Raw genomic sequence first — 23,913 nt, forward strand, 5'->3', positions numbered from 1 at the left:
CAAATCCATCTGAACGATTATAATTGAGTCTGATTATTCACTTTGTCATGTGTGTCGACTGCATTTATCATGCTGCCTGATAAGTGACATCATAAGCAAAACAAAACAGGCACTTCATATGAGTGTAAATGAAGGGATGATGAGTGTATTGTGTGGTTTCCATGGCAATTAAGGTTTCAGATTAGGCAATGGATTAGGTCTGGATTATGTGGGGATTACGATGGATGATCGCAGCAGTCAAAACAAGTTAATTACGCTCTCCATCCATTTATTTCAATCAACTTTCATGAACATAGAAATCTCAATATTGCACTCTAGTGGAGGCATTGAAAACGACATCGGGGCAGAGTGTTTAAACATCAACTTTATTTTAAGTTTGTAATTACGTTGCATTTAAATATCGTCTTTTTCTTTGAAGCTTATGAATTCCTTAGATTTAGCTTTGATTGTTTGGTTTTGGAAGAATTTGAGGAGAAAAGTCATTTATTTATTTATTTATTTTTACTTTTTAGCTAAAAAGGAAAAAAACAAACATTTAAGGAAAAAAATATCTATTTTCAGTCTAGGAGTAAAAACTGACATCTTTTTTGAAATTGACAAAAAAAAAAAACTTAAATATATCAGATAGCTGCCAAGGTAACAGCCTGATGAAAAAATAAATAGTTTTACTTGAATTAAAATGAACACAAATAATCCAAAAATAAAAATAAATTCAAATATTAATAAAAACTAATATTATTATATTTTATATTTTTTTATTATTACAATGACAAACTACAAAAGGATTAGAAATGTTACTGAAATTAAAATGAAAATGGAAATCTATAAATAAAAACATTCAAAATATGAATAAAAACTATAGTATCTCACAGGGGTTCATATCTGTTCATTGATCATAGGTAATCTACTTCCGGTCTATGAACTGGGAATTGTCAAGTCTTCGGCAGACTGTCATTTATATTTGAATGATTATTGAAAAAAAAAAAATGCCATTAAAATTTACATGGTATATATTGGGTGTTTATTTGTCTATGCATATATACCATTAATATTAATGTTCTGTATATTTACCTTCTTCTCTTAATAACCCTGCTTAAAGAGTTATTAAAGGAAAATGAAGAGTCATATTCAATAAATGGTACCCTTTTTTTACTGAAAAAAAAAAATTCTGAACTTAGTCATTTGTCTTTATACAGTAGATTTGACTTTTTTACTGTTTTCAAATAAAAAAAAATCTAAATGGTTTTTCTTTTTTTTTCTTTTTTTCTTTCAGGTATTCACAAGACAAAAGGATGCCCTCAAACAGCATTTTACTAAATTATAATATATATATGGATTCATCCATAGGTGATCAAGCTTTCTTTGTTTTGTTACAGGGCAATGATGGTGTTGTTAAAAGGCCACTGAAATAGCCATGGATCAAACAGCTGTCACTCAGGTGTGAGTTGTTGCACTTGTGCTGAAAATGCAGCAGTCGTGTGCAGGTGCGCAACAGCTGCTCTTCAACCAACCCAAAGTCATGCATTCATTAGGAGGATCTGTGAAGGTTTATTCACTTTGGCAAATGTCAGCCCATCTAAGAGCATCTGTATGGGTTAATTCCACACGTCTCACCCTATAAGGTGTTTATAATGGGAAGTAGCTCTGGAAAAGTGTTACCTGAGCCCTCTAAAAATGGATATTTTTGCCTTATCAACTCTGTTGTGAACTTCAAGAAACAAGAGACTGACAAGGAAAAATGTAAAGAGAAACAACAGGCTTGGCTTTGGAGGAGGAGAAGTGACAGAAGGGCTTCCCGAAGAGGAATATCAGAAGAAGTCAAAGAATCGGTTCATCTGGAGGAGCGGATGACGAATCCTAATGCAAAGTTTCGTGCAAAGTTTGATCCACGCGTCACAGCGAGGTACTGATGTTCTGTTTGCAGAATAGCATCTACTTTACTGCAAAAAATAGTACTAGTAGTATAAAGAATGTATGCTATATTGTTCACAATATGTACATTTTCTGTATGCATTTGCAAGTTAAGCTAAATTTTGTTTTATACACTACCATTCAAACATCTGGAGGCGGTACGTTTTACTAAGTCTGTATTTATTTGATTAAAAATACAGTAAAAACTGTAAGATGTTAAATATTATTATGCCTCTCAAAAGTATGCAGTAAGCACAAAGCTAAAATTTAATTCCTAACATAACCTTTATGAAGAATTCTTCACAATGCAGTAAACTTTATTATTTTAGTCTGGATGGCAGAAATAAAATATCAAACGTGATGTGTCAATTACAGATCCCTGCTATAATTAAATGCTTTATTATATTTATTAGTCCACCAGTGCCACTCACAGTATTTAATCCCAGCCTAAAAGTAATAATGAAATCTCATTTATGAAATAAAGTGATGTTATTTAATTTGATGGATCCAATTACAGCAACAAAATAGTCTAATATAGATGCTTCTGTGCATAGAGTTACTAAAGTTAACTAAAATAAAACCATTAAAAGAAAAATTGTGACTTGAAATAAAATAAACCATAACTTAAATGAAAAAGACAATATGTAACTACACCTAAAACTTAAACCATGAAACATTTGTTACTTTAACTGGAAATTGAATTAGGGTTAGGGTTAGGGTTAGGTTAGGGTTAAATTCAATTCAATTCAATTCAATTCAATTCAATATCTTATATCAGATATCTCCCAAAGCAACATTGTCGATTGTATTAGTTTAGCTTGATGTAAAAATAAATATTGCAAAATTGCAAAATATAACGTAAAATTTAAATGAAAACAGAAAATATTAAAATAAAAACTAATTTAAAATATAAATAAAACATACTATGAATAACCTTGTAACTTAATGTTCTAAAAAAACTCAAATAAAATGTAATAAAAACTATATCAACATATTTAAATAAAAATAAAGTAATGGTTGCACTTTATTTTAAGGTGTCCTTGTTACAGTGTAATTATACTGAGTAATAGTACTGAGTAATATTAATTAACTACACATACTTACAATATGGTTAGGGTTAGGATTAGGGTTTGTCTTGGAGCTACTTGCATGTAATTATGCATAATGTATTGTTATTATAATAGTAAGTACATATTAAAATTGTCACAAATTAAATAGAAAACCCAAAATAAAATCAATAAAATAATTCAAAATATGATTAAGAACAGTAATGGTATCTCACAGGTGTTCATATCTGTTTTAGGTATGACATCAAGGCTCTGATCGGCTGCGGTAGCTTCAGCCGCGTGGTACGTGCTGAGCACCGACGCACACGCCAACCCTTCGCCATTAAACTTCTGGAGGTCAAAGGTCGTGAGGGTCACGAGGCCTGTCAGGCAGAGCTCAGGGTCCTGCGACGGGTGAACCACTGCAATGTCATCCGCCTGTCCGAGGTGTTTGAGACGCAGCATCGCGTCTATCTGGTTCTGGAGCTGGCCACAGGAGGAGAGCTCCTGGAGCGCGTGGTCGCCCGAGGAACTTTCAGAGAACGGGACGCCACCAAGGCTTTGATGATGGTGTCCAGCGGGCTGCTCTATCTACACACACTGGGCGTCATCCACAGGGACCTCAAACCCGAAAACCTGCTGTACTACCATCCGGGACAGGACTCGCGATTGATCATAACAGACTTTGGACTCGCTTGCTGGGAGAACAAGACGACGGTTTCATTTCAGAGCAGAGGAGATACAGCTTTTATGACTCAGGATGCAGATTTTGACTCTGTAGATGTTGAGAAGAGCTGTCAGGCTAAAGACTGGGCTGTGAGGACGCTCTGCGGCACGCCAGAGTACCTGGCCCCTGAGATGCTGGAGCAGAGACCCTGTAGCAGCGCGGTGGATATGTGGGCGCTGGGAGTCATCACTTATATCCTGCTGAGCGGCTCGCTGCCCTTCGACCAGAGCAGCCGACCGCGACTCTTCAGGGCCATTCTCAGGGGCAGCTACAGTTTCCATGGAGATGTGAGTGTCACAATGCTTTTCCTCACACAATATACGTTTTTATTTGTGAGTTTAAAGGAACAGTTGAGTCTAAATCAAAATGTGCTGAATTTACCCATCCAAGATGTAGATGAGTTTGTTTCTTCATCAGGTTTGAAGAAAGGTAGCATTGCATCACTTGCTCTGTAATGGATCCTCTGCAGTGAATAGGTGCCGTCAGAATGAGAGTCCAAACAGCTGATAAAATCATCACTGTAATCCACACAAATCCAGTCCATCAATGTTGAAGTGAAAATCCATTAAGGCATTTTACCTTTAAACAGACAATTAAGTCCATAATAACACTTCTACCAGTGAAAAATCTGGAGGAAGCAATGTTATGGATAGACTCCAGAAGCAATGTTTTGAAGTTAAGAACGTCTTAAAGATGGATTTGTTTCTCAAAAATGTGCCGCTTTTTACTTCAGAAAATGTTAATTGATTGACTGTAGTGGTGTGGATTACTTGTGGATTATTGTTATGTTTTATCAGCTGTTTGGACTCTCATTCTGACGGCACCCATTCACTGCAGAGGATCCATTACTGAGCAGTGATGCAATGCTACATTTCTCCAAATCATTTGTGATGAAGAAATAAACGCATCTACATCTTGGATGGCCTGAGTATGAGCACATTTTCTGAAAAGTAAAATCAGACCTGTCACAAAAACCTTAAAACATATTAAGAATTTATTCCTCATTTTCATTTTGGTGGCTTGATGCAAACCATATTTTGCATGTGTAAAAACACAAATCTTTTCTTTAGCAGACTATAATTTTCATCAGAGAATCCTGGCATAAAAATGTTTCACAGTTTATGCAAAAAATATTAGCATTGATAATAATAAAAAATGTTTCTTGAGCAGCAAGTCAGCATATTAAAATGATTTCTGAAGTACTGAAGACTGGAGTAGTGATGCTAAAAAATTCAGCTTTGCCTCACAGGAATACATTACATTTTCAAATATATTAAAATAGACAAATATTTGTTTTAACTATTAAAATACTTACTTTAAATTGTAATAATATTTCACAACACTACTGTTTTGTATTTCTGATCAAATAAATGCAGCCTTGATGAACTAAGTGTTTTGTTTCAAAATCTACCATCCCCTAACATTTCAACCAGAATATATTTTTGTTATCAAACGTCATAATGGCATTCATACATTTTAAATTTTTCCTTAAGTATGCAATTATTAGGGCCTACTTTAATGGTAGTTTATTCATTTTTATATTGAATACACTCTTTAATAATCATATTGAAGCTTGTGATGGCCTAACCAGACCACCAGCACTGAGATGACTGGAATGACCTGCAGCAGAGTGATGAAACATCCAGCCGAGCGTGAATTAAAGGGCAAACAGAGTTTGTGTGTGTGGGAAGGTGAAATCCGGTCACCTGTGTAAACAGCCAGCAGCTACCTGACTGATGTGTCGTCCACTCGCCTCATCTCAAGGGTGTGTGAGCGTGTGTGTGTGTGTGTGTGTGTCTGAGAGAGGTGAGAGGTGGTAATCAGAGGGGAGAGGAGATCCACCACAAGGCTTTTATCACCCTTAAACTGCAAACACACACAGACACACAGATTTCTTTATCACTTCCAACCCCCAGAGCTGTGAAATTATGGGTGCAATTGTACAACAATAATTGCTGTTCTCTTGAAGAGAAAGAACATTAACTATAAAGCTATTTGTAATCCTGCTGCTCACAGACAGTAATCAGACACATGTGGGAATTAATATTTTTTATTTTTTGGTTTGGGACTACTGAGTCACAATATAATTGGTAGCTGTAGAGCAAGACTGTAATAAGTGGGTTAATATCTACGATGTCATTCCTTTGCATGGATATGAAGCTATAAAGCCACAGGACTGCACTTAAAGTCTGGCGGTTTAACCCATTTGGATAATTGCATTGAGTATTTATTGTTTTCATTCCTTTTTTTGTGCAGCTTTCCATGCATCTGTTTGAAGCTGACCCAAAAGTAATAAAAAAAAAGAGTAGGATTAACTTTAAAACCATTTTGGAATTTCTAGGTTTCACAAATAATCACTCCTTAATTAACAATTTAGGCTTTTTTATCCTTAAAGCATGACCAAGGAAAGTGATTAAATTGCTAAAATTAAAAAATAGTCTGACAACTTAAAATTGTACTAATACTTTGAAATAAAATTTTACAATACTTTAAAATCATTTTCACTCAGAAATTGCTAGTAAAAAATTTCCAAACATATTTGTAACATTTGCACTTTAGCTTTTATAATGCTAATTACATTTTTACTCAAAAATGTGAGTTTTGAAACAACAAAAAATAAAACATGACTATGGTGCGTGCATTTGTTAATATACTGCTTGGTTTCTGATTAATGTTTCTATGGATTTTTTATATGCATTCTATTTTTAAGTTCTTTGCCTACTTGTATTTTATATATATTAATGTTAATCAGAACATCTCACAGTGGAGACACGCTGTGCGCCGAACACACCTGAGATAATTCAGCGCAAATGTGTTTCATCTCACTCGTTTGACCTGATGATTTCTCTCATTAAATACTACACAGATTGCATTCACACACTAATTAAAGACTCCGGAGAACCTAAAACAACTTCAAATGAGGACTTAACCTTTTTCATTAAAGTCTAATTTCAGAGTTCATTTTTTATCTGCATCTCGCTGTGAATTCAGATGCTTTTCTATGGTGTGTAATTAGAAACGATTCAACTGTCCTTTATAGGTTAAACACATGCATGCACACAGAGCATGGACCCACACTTCTGCACAGATATATACATATATATTTAACCACATGAATACACAATCACTCGGTATGATAGATTGGACCAGAGATGGTCGTTTGGCTCTCGCTATGTTTTATTGATCTCAGGCTTCTCTCTTTTTCTTGATGTAATTGCTGGATTCTTTACTTCGGTTGATACAGACCACAGCAAAACTAATGTACTTTAATGTTTTCTTGTAAAACTCACACACGTTTTTGTTTTTTAAAAGTGTTTCTGTGTGTGTTTGAATGAAACCTGCTTTTTAAAATCCATTCGTCAGCAGCCGACTTGCAATTGTCAATTTCATGGCTGATTAATTGTCTTTACTGAATGTGTGGGAGTGAGAGAAGATGTGTTCAGAATGGAATGCTAGCCTACTCCTTACAATCAGACAGCTTCATGTGCTTCATGCTATATTGTCATGTGAACTCGTGTTAACTTCAGAGTGTAGTTATCATCAACTTTTGCAGTCGGTGCAAATAATGTGTGGGAAAGGATGTTAAAATCACAGCTGATATTACTTCTACAGTCATTTTAATGTTTTATTCCGATGTTCAATAAATAGATTAATCTTATTCAGAACAATTATTTTGGGTTTAATCAATAATTATGAATTTTATTAATAATATTTTTTAAATTATATAATTTATTGATAATAACATTGATAATTTAGACTTTTTCTAACATTTTTTTCACATTAATATTTATTATTCTTATTGTCCTGTTGCTTTGTATAACCTTTTGAAGAATCCCAATGTTAGAAATGAATGGATGAAGAATATTTTTCAACAAAAGCATTGATTGCATTTCTACTTTATCAGTTTAGCCACTTCTATTACATCATATTTCAGCAAGGATTTTTTTTTTTTTTTTTTTTTTTTACTATTTATTTATTTGTTTGTTTGTTTTTTTGTTTTTTGGTTGTAATTTTTACAAAATAATTATTAACTATTTATTAGTTTTTCAAAATAATTTTTAATCAGTCAATCAATATTTATTTATTTATTTATTGTTATATAATTGTATTTATTGGTTTTAATATTTACAAAATAATGTGCTATTTATTTAGGTTTTTATATTTTTATTAGTCAATTAATATAATTTTTATTTTATTTTATTTTATTTTGAAAGAAAGAAAGAAAGAAAAAAAGAAAGAAAGAAAGAAAGAAAGAAAGAAAGAAAGAAAGTTCATTCCAAATAATTATTCCAGGTAATTTTGTGTATTATTCTAAGGATGTGTACAATGTGCCATCTTCCTGTTCGTCGCTCATCCAATTTATAATATAAATCACATATTTTATACATTTTTCAATTCACATTGTTTACTCTTGCATTTTTTCTTGTTTTTCGTCCTGTTTTACCATAGAATAAAATCGTCTGAGTGCTTCTCTTATGCCAGAGACAGTTATTAACTTCAAATTAGCGATGAGTCACAGATCTATTGAGAACCGCTGACATTTATTGACTAATGTCCTCACATTCAAACAGCGACGAGGCGGAAATGCCATGTTGTGTATCTAATGCAGCTTAAGAGGCAGAAGCCTCGGTGGCACAGGTCATTGATGGTCAGAAGACGGCGGTCCGGCCTCCATGCAGCCAGTGTGTACGCAGTGACATTTACAGCCATAGCTGTGCTGTGTTAGCTCTCAGACCAGATGAGTTGATGCTGTTGTAAACACAGACTGAATACAAAACCAGCAATGAATCGATTTCATGCAGGAAAAATGTGGGCAGGAGGGTTTGCTGGAGCGAGTTACAAACTTACCGAGTTACTGATTCAGAGATCAATATAAGGATTCTGCTAAAGATTTTTCATTACTTGGGAGTCTTTTCAAGACTACCGAATCATGCTCATATCTGTCAGAACATTCTCTCCAGACAAGTGGTGTTAATCTGAAAATATCTTATTTTTTATTTATTTAAAGGTATAAAAAAAAAATTCTATAAGAGATTTATATTATGTATTATGAAAACATACTGAAACCTTTAGAAGGATCCCAATATTAGAAATGAATGGGGTTCAGTTTTAACAGCGCATTTGAATGTATTGTATTTAATACAGTAATACAGTAATACAATAATATTAAATACACATACATAATGAACAGCTGAGGTCAATAAATAAATTTTATTTTATTTTATTTTATTTTTGACCTTACCTATTGTATGGAACATTTCACTGTTTATTTTATTTTATTTTATTTTATTTTATTTTATTTTTGACCTTACCTATTGTATGGAACATTTCACTGTTTATTTTATTTTATTTTATAAAATCCCGATCTCTCTTTTAGCCATGGAAATCAGTATCTACACTGGCCAAAAGTTTCATCGATCATCTCCTGACCCTTGAGCCCGAACACCGGATGACTGCTGAGGAAACTCTTAAGCATCCTTGGCTGGTCAGCATGGCAGCCTGTTCCTCCAACAAGAACCTACACCGCTCCATTTCCCGAAACCTCCAGCGGCGGGCGTCGCGGGCCTCCTCTCGATGCCCCAGCTCGGGCTCTACTCCTGGGTCTCGGATATCAATGCGGTCTGGGTCACGGCTGGGTTCTGGGCCACGGTTAGGGCTCAGTGACAGGTCACAGTGCCAGAAGATTGCTGCTTAGCAAGTTCAAGGTTTGGCTGGTTAGCATGGATCCATTATTTTATCCCACAGCGCTATCACTCATCTGTGCTATCAACAACCTGTTTAATTCTAAAGATCAGAGAGAAATGATCAGTGAAAGGAATTGCATCATAAGTGGATGTCAAGGAAAAAAATGAAAAGATGAAAAATGCACATGATCCTTTTTAATCCTTTTAATCTTTCTTTTTCTGACAGGTAAATCATGTGCATCCATACTTATATGATTTTGCTATATTAATTTTTCAGGATCTTCAGCATATTATTAATCTCCTACTCATGATGAACAGTGAAGGAGTTTAAAGCCTCCACTATAAAAAGAAAAGCACAGATCAGCACCTCTGCTCTGTTCTCCCACATGCATTCCTTCATTAATCAGATGAATGTGAGATGATAACAAACTCACCATTCTATTTTTAAAATATGCGTTTTCTTATACTGAATAGTCACGCATAAGTCTAAAATGCAAATGGGCAGGGAGGATAATCTCAAATGGTCTGATCTGCAGATTTTCTGTCCTGCTTCTTTTCATATGACTGTGTTTTTACATTAGGATGAGTCTCTGTAGATTGATCGTGTGAAGGAATTAATACTTTTAGTCAGCAAGGATGCATTGAATTGAGCAAAATTGACAGCAAGGTCATTTATAATGTTAAATATATACATATTTTATATAATGAATTCATCATAAAATGAAAATAAAAAAGTATCACTGTTTCCATGAGAAGATAAAGAGGCACAATGTTTTCAACAATATTATATGATTTCTGAAGGATCATTTGATAATGAAGACTGGAGTAATTCAGCTTTCCATCACCGAAATAAATTACATTTTAAAATGTATTAAAATAGAAAATGGCTGTTTTATATTGTTAGAATATTTCACAATATAATCATATTATTTACTGTTTTTTTTTTTATCCAAAAATGCAGCCTTGATAAGCATAAAATATATTTTTAATGTTAAAAAATCCAAACCCCAAAACTGTTGAAAATAAAAAGTGGCACATAAAAGTTCATTTAATTTGCAGATGCCTGTAGTCTGATATTTTATTATCTAATTCAGATATGTTAAGTGTGTCTTAAATGTTCAATCCTTGTAAAGATAAAGCAAATGATGTTGACAACAATGCAATGTGGAATCTGCCAAAGCCTTCAAACTGACATCCTTAAAAAAAGATGGAGGATTGTGTTATAAAGGCACACATGTTTTATTTATTTTTTATTTTATTAGTTTATTTGATAGGGACCGAGCACAGTTCAAGCCCTGTACCAGAGTTAGCTGTAAAGCTAATTTACATCAGTGGTCCCTGGGTTTTAAGTGATGCACAGAACATTCTGACAGCAGCAATCAATGGAAGTAATGTGGCTTAATGTCAGAAACGTGCATACAGCAGAGATCTTTAAAACTCAACACTAGCTCTATCAAACATAAAAAAAAAGTGTTCAAAAGAGATCAAGATACGCTTCAGGTGTAACTTTCAATAGTATGTGTTGTGTCTTTGTTCTGAGCTTCACATTAAGAATCTTTTTAATGTCAGAGTTTGGGTTTATAATTAGAGTTTTTTTTTTCTTAGTTTTGTCTTGAAACACGACTAAAGCATTATTGAACATACAGGCTGGAGATATTGTGACTTGCTATTTGACATCTTAGGGAGTTTTTTCTTGACACCGTCATCACTGGTGCATTCATGGCATGCTTTTTCATGCTTTGAAACTATAAAATTTGTAACATTATATTTCCTTTATCACTGTTTACATATGAAGTAAATAAAAAAATAGCTAGTGACTGCCCTCTGTTGGACAAATATTCAACATGGAATATATATATATATATATATAATTTTTTTTCTTTTTTTTTTTTTTTTTTTATCCATTACAGAAGTAGGACAGAACTATCGTGGCAGAGTTATGTTTCTTTATATGCATATATCTTTTTGCAATAACTCTTATATTTGATAAAATTCTGAAAATGTTCATATGCGTATTATATACTGAGAAATAAACAGATACATTTTAATTTGCCCACCATATTAGATATAATCCTCATTACATTTGTTTTCTTCTACTCATAAATTGATTTTAATTCATTTTGCAACTGTTTTCTTTTTCTCTGGGGTTTAGAATAGAGGTAGGAAATATTTAAGGCTCTTCAATATACATGTTCATATAAAGCTGTTTTGTGCATTGGGCCGTCCTGCTCTCAGCTCAATATTGGTTAATGATGTGTGATGATGACTTTACAAAAAAAAACACACACACACAAAAAACCTGTACATGAAACAGAATGAGCGATAAAATAACCATAAACAGTTTGGTTGCTTCTGAATTCCCATGCTTAGTATGAAAGTACAGGAATTTAATTTCAGTGTAAGTCTGGTAGGAGATGTGGGGTTAAACAAGTACGAATTAACCATTTGTAAACAATTTTCTTGGTACTTATATCGCTTGAAATGAGCTGCTCAGCTCAATTCTGAGCATTGTGTGCCAATATTTAATTAGTCATTCATTTATTCATTCATTCAACAGACACCAGCATCCATGTGAGACACTGGCTTCCTGTATAACAGTTTCAAGGTCAAAGGTCACTTAGGAATGAACTTAATGAATTGCTTATGTTGTTGGATGAGATAAAAGCAGCTGCTAAATGAATAAATGTAAATGTAACAGCAGATTTGAGAAGTCACACTTCTGCTCTTTGACCTTTTCTCCCTGTGAAAGACCATGTGTTACTTTCACACCACCATATTGCGGCTCCCGCACAAATATACTGTGTAGTGCTGTTTCATCATGTTTGGACAGGTTCAGGTGCTCTTTCACCTTATTATATGAAAATGAAACACCATGAACCGCAATAAGTCGACATGAGGGTGAGTAAATAATGACAGATCTTTTTATTTCTGGTGAACTGTTTCTTAAAACTGTATTAAAATGTGAATTAAAATGAACATGTCACCAAACATCCAGATGAAACATCCTCATGAGAAAGTGGAAACACTGTGCAGTGTGCATGTCTATCTGTGACCACTAGAGGGCGTCTTACAATCACGTGACCAGTGCTATTCTGCATCGCAACAATACTGGACTTCATACACACACACACACACACACACACACAAACACATATATTGTTTAAAATAATATATATATATTGTATGGAACATTTCACTGTTTATTTTATTTTATTTTATTTTTTACCTTACCTGTTGTGAGGCTAAAAAGCTGAATTGTGTCTGAGATTGCTGCACTGTTAAAATAAAATCGGTGAAACTGGGAAGCTGAATTCAAACTGAGTATATATATATATATATATATATATATATATATATATATATAAATGCATTAGAATATATCCAGTAAAATTAATCCTCAACTAAAGATTATTAGGTTATTTATGCATAAAACTTGTGACGCCACATCTACACAGTCAAATACCTTTTTTAATAGTTTTCTCCTATTAAGGATTGCAGTGAAGTACAGCGACGTAGAAGAGAATAAAAACAATACAGGGGAGAAAAACAAGGAAGAGAGACAGTTAGACATGGATGAGCACAGAAAAGATGGGTCATTAGGGGAGGAAAGTGGCCTTTTCCCCAGGAGTGTGTTACATAACACCCAAACAACTTCTGACTGACAGCACTGCCTTACATGGGCACTGCAACAACACTGCTCTACTGTCTGGTGGTTTAAGTATGCAAGTTACATGCTTTTAGGCCCAAAAAAGAGCTTAATGCAATTTATGACAATCAAAAGTGTCAATCGTTTAAATTGCAATGCTTAAAAAAGTACATGAATCAGCATTTCACAACCTACTATGTGCCCACATGTTTTTACATACATGATGAAGGTAATGGCTGAAAAGTATTTTAACCAATATAATTGCAAATATGTATAAGAAATGTGACAAAATTCTGCACAATTTCTTGGACTAAACTGACGGCAATCTTGGGCCTCAACACGAAATCAGATCGGACCGTATTTGTCAGTGTGAATTTTGCGCCTCAGTGTGAATCGTTTTGTTACTCTCACTTCCTGAACCCAATGCACAAGCTCACATTTAATTTTAGTCAGACAGTCACTTCTGTATGATGATTCTGTGAAAACACAATGTCAAGATGCACCAAACACGCACCTAAAACATTCAAATTTTCCACCACGAAGACTGAGACAACTATGAACTGGATTGAAGAGGGGTAAATTATAGATCATTTCCTGCCAGCAGTGCTTTGTGGGTGTGAAAGTCATAAACTGCTTTGACTACATGTTGAGACAAGTCCTTGATGAGCTCAGTTCACTCATGCTTGTTCTAAGACTGTGAGCATGAGTAGTTCATTAAGCTTTGTCCATGATTTCTGAAATGTTCCTTTAAAATTTCAGGCTAGAGTAAATATTTTGATAAAACTTTACAATATCATTAACATTAGTTAGGCCTAATGCATTAACTAACATGAACTAACAATGAACAAAATGTATATTTTTACAGCATTTACAACCTTTGTTATGTTAAGCTACTTAATAAAAAATGTCATGTTAGTTCAAAGGACATAATGTTAATAAATAATATAATATAATCCTGCTAACAAATAACTATTGTTAAATTCTGAAAAGAAAAAAAATACAAACTTTAGATTTTAGCTAATAATGTATTATGTTGAACCTAACTTAAAAAAAGAAAGAAAGAAGTCATTTTGTGTTATATACAGTATCATTAGGATATAAATTCTGTCTCTCTGTCTGTCTGTCTGTCTCTGTGTGTGTGTGTGTGTGTGTGTGTGTGTGTGTGTGTGTGTGTGTGTGTGTGTGTGTGTGTGTGTGTTTAAAGTTCTCCCTGCCCTCTTTCAGCGCTCGACCAACCGCGCGTCTCTCCACAGGTGATCGGTGTCTCTTCTCAACCAATGAACACGCAAAACCTATTAACCCTTTAGTGGTCCGACCAGATCTTTCCAGGGACTGAGCTGGACTTTATCTTTAAAGAAACACTTGGCCGCTACTTTTGCCAACAGTCTCGACTTCGGTTTAATTCAGAGTGAAAGCGCAGCGGATGCGCGCGCGGTGTGGACGTCGGTGATCTTTCCACGAGGATTATCACATGATCATCGGGTTTACGAAAACGGATTTTCTGATGCATTAATGATCCAGATTCCATTCCAAAGAAGATGATTGTAGAGTTGGACATGCGTTTGCTGGACGTCCTCTTTTCTCTTCACAGCTCCTTCGAGGGGCTTTGGGAGTCTGTTCTTGACGTGATGTTTGAGATGAATTGTCACCATCTCCCTGGTGGTGGAAAAACGGGTAAATTACTCTTTTCAGATTATGTTTTATAGACAACTTGTTTAATGATCAGATTGAAACTGTGGGATATTTTAGCGTTAGATTATGTTGTTGCCTGTGGTGGTCAAAAGCTATTGAGATGTAAATCCCTGGGCAGATCTAGTGGCCTATCGTGTCTCTTCTGCCGTATGAAATATTCAATCTGTGTGAACAGGAACAGGAAAACCTTCAGTAATAGACTGAACACAACACACAACGTCTGCTTGACTTTATTAAATTGAACGCATTGCTGTTAAAAAAAGGGTTGTTCTTGAGTTGGTGCCAGTTTTTTTCCCTGTTGGGACCTCTGGAGCTGAACACAAATGGAGATTGTGCTTTTTTTCAGTGTTCATATATGCATAAAAACAGAAGTGACAATGTGCTTTATAAATGTATTACTGCTAAAAATAGCTTAAACCAGCCAAAAAAAAAACGTTTTATTGTTCTTGTGCTGCTGTTGACAGGATTTAAAGCTATTTTTCAGCTGGTCAGAGCTAGCCACCCAGCTAAACCAGCAGATAACCAGACTGAGAGACCAGTTGAAACTAGTAAACCAGTGAAAGATGTTTGTTTTTAACTGGAATAGATGTACTTCTGTGTTGCCTAAAACAAAGGCTGGTTGTGTTGCATGCTTTTAAGTGTGCATTGTTTGGAGCGATGTGTTATTTTTCACAATATATCAGTGTTTAATAGACATGGTCTGGTGGTAGTTGAGGCCTTGAGTATGATCTCTCCGCCTTGACTGACGAATCACCCTGTAATTAAAAACTTGACAATATGAATAAGTCTGAACCTGTTCAGTTCCCTTTTTTGTTGTTTTGATGCTGTTTTTAATTTTTTTTTATTTTTTACAGTTCTGTCTTAATATAAAAAGTATGTCTGAAAAGCTATTAATACAACCGGTGTGTATGTATATGTGTGTGTGTGTGTGTGTGTGTGTATATATATATATATATATATATATATATATATATATATATATATTTGTCAAGTGTTTTTCTTCTTCTTCTGGAAGATGTAGCCTATTTGTATATATTAGAATTAATTTTATTAATTTATTTTTATTAAGTATCAATTATGCCTTTATGGAAGCTTAATTGTGCACATTTATTTATTTTCCTTTTTTTGTCGATTTATGTTCAAATTTGCCCTGATATTATCGCTATACCAGCATTAAGATTGAACCCTATGTGGTCATCAAATAGTCCTGACAAGGCTTTTTCTAACTAACCTTTAGCTCATGCTTTTCATTCTAAGTGACTTTAAAACACTAGAACTTCATAAACTGTTCCTCATGGTGATGTGCCCTGCTGAAGGTCTCTCTCTCTCTCTCTCTCTCTCTCTCTCTCTCTCTCTTACACTTTAAAGGGGTGGTTTTTAGAGCAGGCTTTATGGTGCTATTATAAGAAATGACAGGGTGGGATTGCTAGAAGAAGCGTAGCAATATTGTTTGTGGTTTCTTTACTTGTTATCCTCCTCAAACCTATAGTGAGAAAGAAAGAAAAAATAGTTTGGCCTTTCAAGTGACCTGCTTCTCAAACTGTGTCTCAGTTTCAAGTCCTCTTCCAGCTCAGAAGCCGTTTATGTTTATAATCTCATAGTTCAACAAGCACATGTTTTGTGAGGTGCAGTGTGTGACAGTATCCCATAGTTTATGACTGGTGAATACAAATACTGTTGAACTAAAAAAAAAAATAAAACTGCTGTATAGCTGAAGGTTATGATAAACTATAAATATACCCCCCCCCCCCCCCCCCCCAATAAATAAATATAATTTAAATAATACTCTTATATATATATATATATATATATATATATATATATATATATATATATATATATATATATATATAATATATTTATTATTATTATAAAATATGTGTGTGTATATGTATATATTATTTTTATTTATTTTATTATAAGATAACCACAGATGAGCAAGATTGGCTAAAAGCCAACATGATTTTAATCTCCATTAAATGCTTGCTAAATTGTGCTGCATTTTGTACCTGTGTGTGTGTGTGTGTAAATTATATATTAGCCTACACTGAACGTAATCCATTGTTCGACCTAAAAATAATTCCTTTGCTGAACTCCTTATTTTGTGTAATTTAGTGTGGTGAATGTGTGGTATGTTCTGGGGCAAGACAACTTTAGCTTCAAAATATCTTCTTGTGCAGTGTTTGCAGTATTCTGGCAGAACAAAAAGGTGAAGGTCACGTTAAGTTTATTGTTGAATCTAGATTTGACCAAAAGAGGGCGCCGTGTCCTAACACAAGAGCCTGTAGCTGTCAGATTTTAGGATTTATTATTTCAGAAGTGACTGTTGTTGAATGTGCAAATAATATGATTTTGGTAGAACAAAAATAAAACCAATTGGCGTTGAATCCTACACCCAGTGTCTCATTAGAACATTTAAAATAAAAATATTTTTAGTTATTTAGATCAATATATATTTAACAAGCACGATATAACAAATTATTTAGGTTTTAAAGAGACATGAATGGATGGCAAAAAAAAGTGATCCTTAAAAATGTAAGTTTATATTACGTCGGCATGTGTGCGCGCATGTTTCGTGACCGCGCTCGCGTGCACGAGCCGCGCTGGAATGGCCGGGGAGCGCGTGCACGTGAGGGAGGAGGGGAGAACGCCATCGGCTGAGGAGTTTTTAATGTCCGCCATGTTGAGAATGGCGCACTGAGGCGGCGAGAGAAAACACACACACCCGCCTCTGCTTCTCCTCGCTGGAGCTCCTCTAGTCCATTGTTTGTTGTCATTCTCCGACTCCATCCACCGTGCTCCATGAGATCTGTTACGGTTTTATGGGTGATTGTGAGGGGATCGGATAGATTTATAGAGTAAAATGAGTAAACTGTCGTTCAGGGCGCGGGCGCTGGACGCTCTCAAACCGCTGCCCGTGTTCCGATGCGAGGATCTGCCAGACCTGCACGAGTACGCGTCCATCAACCGCACCGTGCCGCAGATGCCCACCGGTATGGAGAAGGACGAGGAATCGGTACGAATTTTACCATGCAACCGCCGGTTTTGTGCGATACAGATTAGTTTTTCTGTCAACCTGCGCAGCTTTGGATGCAGCAAAATGGCCGACTGTGCGTGAAGCGTTTTACACGGTATTTTGGAGCCGTTTTGCGGTGTGCACCGAATTTAACGTCTGGTTTATGCAGTTGGATTTATTTGATGGCTATTTGGGGTATGAAAGTCTGGTTTTATCAATCCGTTCGGACCCAAATCGTGCAGCAAAACACAAAAGGAGTCATGTGACCGCGGAGGAACCGACATTTTGTTGGAGTTTGTCCTGCAGTGGCGGCAAACGGCAGCCAGAGGGCGGTCACGGGAAATATCTGTTAATATTTGCGAGGAAGAGTTTGCCCCAAAATTTAAATTCTGTAATTTACTCACCTTCATGTTGTTCCAGTCCTATATGACTGAATTTCTTCTTGGTCACCATTCACTTCAATTCTGTTTTCATACAACAGAAGTGAACGGTGACCGAGCTGTCATGTCCTGTGCGTGTTAAGAAATTGATTCATGCAGAGTTTAAATAACTTGAAGGTGGATAATGCCACAACTTCATACACACACACACACCTGGAAATGCATAGGTGTTTCTAAGTAGAGAACCCACAAGGTGATGCTTGTGAAAATGTTTTCTCGCCTAGACTTTGACTTTCACTTTTTATGAATGCAGAGTTTCTACAGTTTAGTAAAAAAACAAAACATAATGTAATCATGAATGAAAGGGACATGCATTGGTATAAAGGTCCAGAAACCTTCGAGAGCGAGGCTGAGCTGAAGGGCCCTTGATGAGACTCTCTCATCTGAATTCTTATCAGGGCCCTTGAGCTGCTAGCGTTAATGACTGCTTTCCCATGCATCAGAACTTTCAATTTTATTCAGAATTTAGTCATTTCAGTTATGTAAGCATCGTGCAAACATTATTGCCTCAATCAAAATAATCCTATCTTGTTTTATGAATCAAATTGACACGCATGTAGATTTTAATTGGAATTTTGATCAACCTCTTCCATATTACAAACATGAAAAGAAATGGCCTACATTTTAAATTCATTGCATTCTTTTGCGTTTCTCTAAAGGACTTTAATTAAAATCGAGATTGTTGCATTACTGAGTGAATATCTTTAATAATTCCAGAAGAGATTGCTCTTGGTTTTAGAGTTTATGTTGGGGTTTTTTTATTCGTTTTAACCAGAACTCTAGAAAATGTGCATGCAAACGGTCAATGAGTGGTGCTTGTTTACGGTTTGAGCCTGTTCTTATTAAAACTGTGCAGTGTTTGAAGATTTCCATTTAGCTAAGACTTCTTAATAGAAATTCAATGTGAGCCTGAGGCCCCTGTGGAAGTGAAGCATGCATGCTTGAGGCGGATTTTAAGGTTGAGTCTTTTCACTCGTATCCTCTTATTGAAGTGAAGCCTTGTTTTAAGTGTGACCATCGTAGTTCCTTCCTAAATATCAGTTACTGCTTGTACCACCAAACGGCTCTGATGTAGAAGAAAATTGCAGAATCTGTTCCATGTTGCATTTAAAGTTCACATTTTTTAGAAGGTTGAATTGAATGCATTTTCTTGGAAAGATGGGAACCAAGTCGCTTGGTTTTTGTTTTAGTGTCATTTTTGCTGGATGTTTGCAGCACAGGGTTGTCAGATGGCTGCAGGCCGTGTTTCCCGTAATTAAAAATTTAAGTCAAATGTTGTGACCGTCACATTTCTCTGGCAGAAAAGGACTAGGATGTGGATAACTGGTTAAAGCTCTGATACACCGTTTATTTGGATTGTGCGCCAGAGAGGTTTTCTTCCAATGGTTAAACGTTTTGTCATCTATAATGGCGGTTTAGTCCAGGGGTCAAAAGTTTTACAGTTCCCCATAGATCTTTTTCAAGCCCTGACACAAGCTCTATAATGATATATTGCATATGTACTGTTTGGTCATCTATTTTTGTATCTGCCTTCTCTTTACTTATGAATCTATTCTCTAAGAGAAGAAAACAGCACTGAATGGTGAAATGAAGTGCAAGACATCCTTTCTGAACAGCATGGGAACTCTCTGACCACAAATAACTATAATTGTGCTTTCATTGGTGAGTGTACCGATATGCTGCGTTTTCAAAGGTTACAAAGTAAATAGTTTATTAGTTGAGTTCCTTTCAATCTTCTAAAAACATTCTGTACAGAATAGGTTTAAAATAAGCATGGGAGTTTCATTTATATTGGCTGTTTGAGGATGTTAAATTCCAGTTGTGTTTCATTTAACTGATATGGTGTTGGATTTTGAAATGATTTATGAGCACAAATTTTGCGTTCCAATTTTAGAGGTTATACTTCATGTATAGGACAACTGTTGATCACCAAATTAAGTAAAAATTTAGTGTACACACACGTTGTAATGCACTCATTAGCTTAAGAAGCACAATGTGGATTTGACATTTGAAAAGTTTTTGGAGAGAAAAAAAATATTTCTGCTGCTCAAGGGTTAAGTAAGGGTTGAACATGTTCTTATGCTCACCAAGGCTACATTGTAGTGTTAGGCGATATGGTCATTTTTCAAATCGTCATATCGTCAGCCTGTGAGATCGACGATACACGATCTTATCGTGCATGGGAGGAGCAAAAGAGAGACTCTTTGTTCTTGTGTTTTAAACCGTGCAGGTGCGTGAGAGAGCCTATGGAATCACCAATTATTAAAAAAATATACTTTAAAACATACTGATAAACTAATGTTAAATATAAAAATACTTTATTTAAAACAGCTACGTTCATATATATAGTCGGACACAACTGTCATATTGTGTGTCCTGTGACAATTTGCCGCATCTGTGTGCGGAAGTTATCAGTCTAAATTAGGGCTGGGCGATATATCGAATATTAGCGATAATATCGGAATAATTTTGACGACGATGTACAATTTGAATATAACGGGAATATCGAATATTTCAAATTCAAGCATACTTTCCCAAAAGAACGCGCCGAATGTCCAAAAAAGGAACCTGTAACTGCTGACTGCTCTACGCCCCTCTACTACGAAAGCGTAATAATGATAGCGGTTGCCAGATAACAAGATTTTAAATCTCCGAATCAGAGCTCCACTGTTACAAGGATACATTTTGAATGCATTTTAATCCTCATTGCGGAAGAGCCGCCGACGATAATTTGAAAACACTAACAAGCTGGAATTGAGCGATCTAATGAAAGCGTTGTTCAGCCGGTCTGTGTTCTGTCGTGAGATCTCAACTGTATTGTTTGCGTTTGTGATCGCAAAATAAATGCACTTACTCGACCGCTGATGTTTGAATAGAGAAACATAGGCTATGGCCATTTGGAATTACTATTGGGGAATTTCACTGATATGTTTACCAGTTTCCATAATATAGACCGAGAGAATGCAAAAGTCTTTGGTATTCATTTATATATATTTATATATAAGAAATAGCTATGTGCTTCAGCAACTAGCTCCCCATCTAAGAGGGTTTTTAGTAGGGGTGCACCGAAATTTTGGCGGAATAAATTTTTTTTCCCGAAATAAAAAAAACAGCCGAAAACCTAAACCGAAAATGAATGTCACCCGCCCCTCCCATCCGTGAGCAAGTGCTTGGGTTTCACTCACGGTCGAGCTGTTATCACACGTCTGCCTATCAAAGATTAAGCATGTCAAAGGGCTGTCACAATCAAAAAAAGCTTGTCACAAAAGCTGCACAATCGTTTCGAAAACAGGGAATTGATTTTAACGGCCTTCTCTCGGAGCGCGTCCAGCTTGTCAATATACGATCACAGCGAACGCGCGTCACACAGCAACTGCAGGTTCTGACACACACACACACACACACACACACACACACACACACACACACAGAGAGCCTATTAGTGCATAATATCAATGTAGCCTTCAGTAATGTTTTTCATTGATGTTATGGCAGTCCACATTGCTGACTTGTGCGCGTCTCAAGCGCTCTCTTTACGTTCGCCCTAATGCCTGTTTAGTTGTCGGTGGATTTGCCTATATTTGGCGTTGAAAAACAGATCAACGCCAAATATAGGCAATTTACTAACGATTCAATGAACACTTTGCCTATGTCTCAAAAATCGAACAGGATTTTTTTTTTCACAAAAGTGACAGCCCTATACGAGAGGACACCAAAGTTGCAATCTGTAACATTTGCTCTGCAAAAATCTCCAAAATTGTTGATTTTTTTTGCACAATTTTTAAAAACTTTTATTTGATGGAACATAAAACTTGAAGAATAATCATTATTTATATTTATTGTAAAAAATATTTTGTTTTATGTAACTGTTAATAAAAATTTGATTTATTATATTGTGATTTTTCAATTCAGATCCATTAAATCTAAGCAATATATATATACGTTTTTAAAAGAAGCCATTTTCGGCTTCAGTTTCGGTTTTCGGCCAAGTGCATCCTAAAGTTTCGGTTTCGGCGCAGAATTTTCATTTCAGTGCATCACTAGTTTTTAGTGTCAGTAGGAACATGCCACAGAGCTTCTCTTAAAACCACAAACAGTTGACAGACTTGTGTTCTTAGCTTAAAAAAATTAAAATAAAATACTTATCCCAGTTGCATAGTTTAAATTGTGAATTGCATGCACTAAAAAGTTGACAGAATGCACTTTCTGTAACTGTTACTTAATTTGCACTGCTTCAGTTACATATAGGCCTACATGTATTCATTTAATAAAAAGCAGTGTTATCTCTTGGTCTAGATTTTTTAACTGCTTAAATTAGCCGTTTAATCTAAATAGTTTTTTTTTTTTTTTTTTTAAATGGGCAAAAGAAAATCATGTTTTATTTTGTATTATTTAAATGCAAATGCAAACATATCAAGTTATATATCGAATATCGTAAAAATTGACAATATCGAGATATCTTTTTTTTTTTTTTTTGTATATCGCCCAGCCCTAGTCTAAATGTTCTGCATAATCGGTCAACGGTGAAAATCAGTATTAGATTTCATTCCATCAAGTCCAACAGTTTAACACTAATATTGGGCATAAACGAACAAGTTAAATATAAAGTATTTAAAAAAGGTAAGTTGATATATTTGTAGTAAAGTTGAATTGAACTGATGCATCAGTCATACAGCGCTCCGGACCGTGCGCCTCATGACGAGCTCGACGCACCGCAACAGAAACAAGATGAGATGCATTCTAACATAACTGTGGCATTAAACTTAGTGAGGGCTCGTTTAAAATAGTGCACATATATAGGCCGTTCAGATTACTTGTTAAAGTGCAATGAAACACCTTATATCTGCAGACGATGTACGTCTGTTTGTGGATGGTAACTTAGTAACGGCCAAAACTCTGTATTTTGCATGCATCACATTATAGTGCGGTGTGCATGAAAATAATAACAAGGCTGCAGAGCAAACTTATCATCCATAGTGGTTCTCACGTAGTCCTTCTACGTCATCACCACATAGTGAGTGTTATAAGTGATAAGTCTAATAGAAGGTCTACGTGAGAACCACTATGGATGATAAGTTCGCTCTGCCGCCTTGTTAATAATTTGTCTTTACTTTATTTGTAACGCCAAGAAAGAGTTAATCTGTCATGTATGAGAAGAGCGTGTTGTCGTGTAGCAGCCATTAAATGTGAGGGACACCAACTCCTCGTTTTCTATCTCTATCATTTCATGGATTTAACGAGTTATCAGAGTCAAGGCGGACAGTTTCAGTGACTACAGACTATAATCCTCCTGCGCTCGCACGCGCTGTGTGTATATGTTTGTGTGTGTGTGTGTGTGTGTGTGTGAAATGCGATGCTGAAATGAAATAGCTGGGCAGTTTTATTTTAATAAGCAGCCTACTAAAAATAATAGTAATACAAATAATATTATAATCTAATACATTAATAGGAAAATGAGCCTAATATCGTCTTGATTATCGACAGAGAAATCTGCTTATGTCGATATCTCTGACTATCGTCGATACACGATACTATCGTCTATCGGCACAACCCTACTACATTGCTCACAAAAAGTACAATGTGAAATATTACAAATTGATGTTGTATTTGAATATATTTTAATGTCTGATTTCTTCCAGTGATGGCAAATCTGAATTTTTAGCATCATTACTGCATTATTCAGTATTGCATGATCCTTGAAATAATTCGAATATGCTGATTTGCTGCTCTGCTAACATGTACTATTATCAG

General features: G+C 35.3%; 2 protein-coding genes across 3 annotated transcripts in view; both read left to right on the top strand.

The window, feature by feature from the left end:
- The first annotated feature begins 1,380 nt into the window (after positions 1-1,380).
- LOC132121814 (serine/threonine-protein kinase H1-like) lies at positions 1,381-10,250 on the top strand. Its single transcript, XM_059531568.1, has 3 exons — positions 1,381-1,903; positions 3,215-3,971; positions 9,062-10,250. Exons 1-3 carry the CDS (start codon positions 1,632-1,634, stop codon positions 9,377-9,379), a joined length of 1,347 nt encoding a protein of 448 aa, XP_059387551.1. The 5' UTR covers positions 1,381-1,631; the 3' UTR covers positions 9,380-10,250.
- Positions 10,251-14,315: 4,065 nt separating this feature from the next.
- Positions 14,316-23,913, top strand: part of epc1a (enhancer of polycomb homolog 1 (Drosophila) a) — a 40,634-nt gene continuing 31,036 nt past the window's right edge. Inside the window, exon 1 of one of the 2 annotated variants that reach the window (XM_059532758.1) lies at positions 14,316-14,688. Coding sequence is in view for 1 of the 2 variants with exons in the window: in XM_059532757.1 (XP_059388740.1) it covers positions 17,570-17,722 (153 nt within the window). In the remaining variant the exon portion in view is untranslated. Of the gene's footprint in view, positions 14,689-17,371; positions 17,723-23,913 lie in introns of those variants that run through there. The other variant, XM_059532757.1, reaches the window with a different exon arrangement.

Source organism: Carassius carassius, chromosome 40, assembly GCF_963082965.1.
Source record: "Carassius carassius chromosome 40, fCarCar2.1, whole genome shotgun sequence".
Taxonomy (NCBI): Eukaryota; Metazoa; Chordata; class Actinopteri; order Cypriniformes; family Cyprinidae; genus Carassius; species Carassius carassius.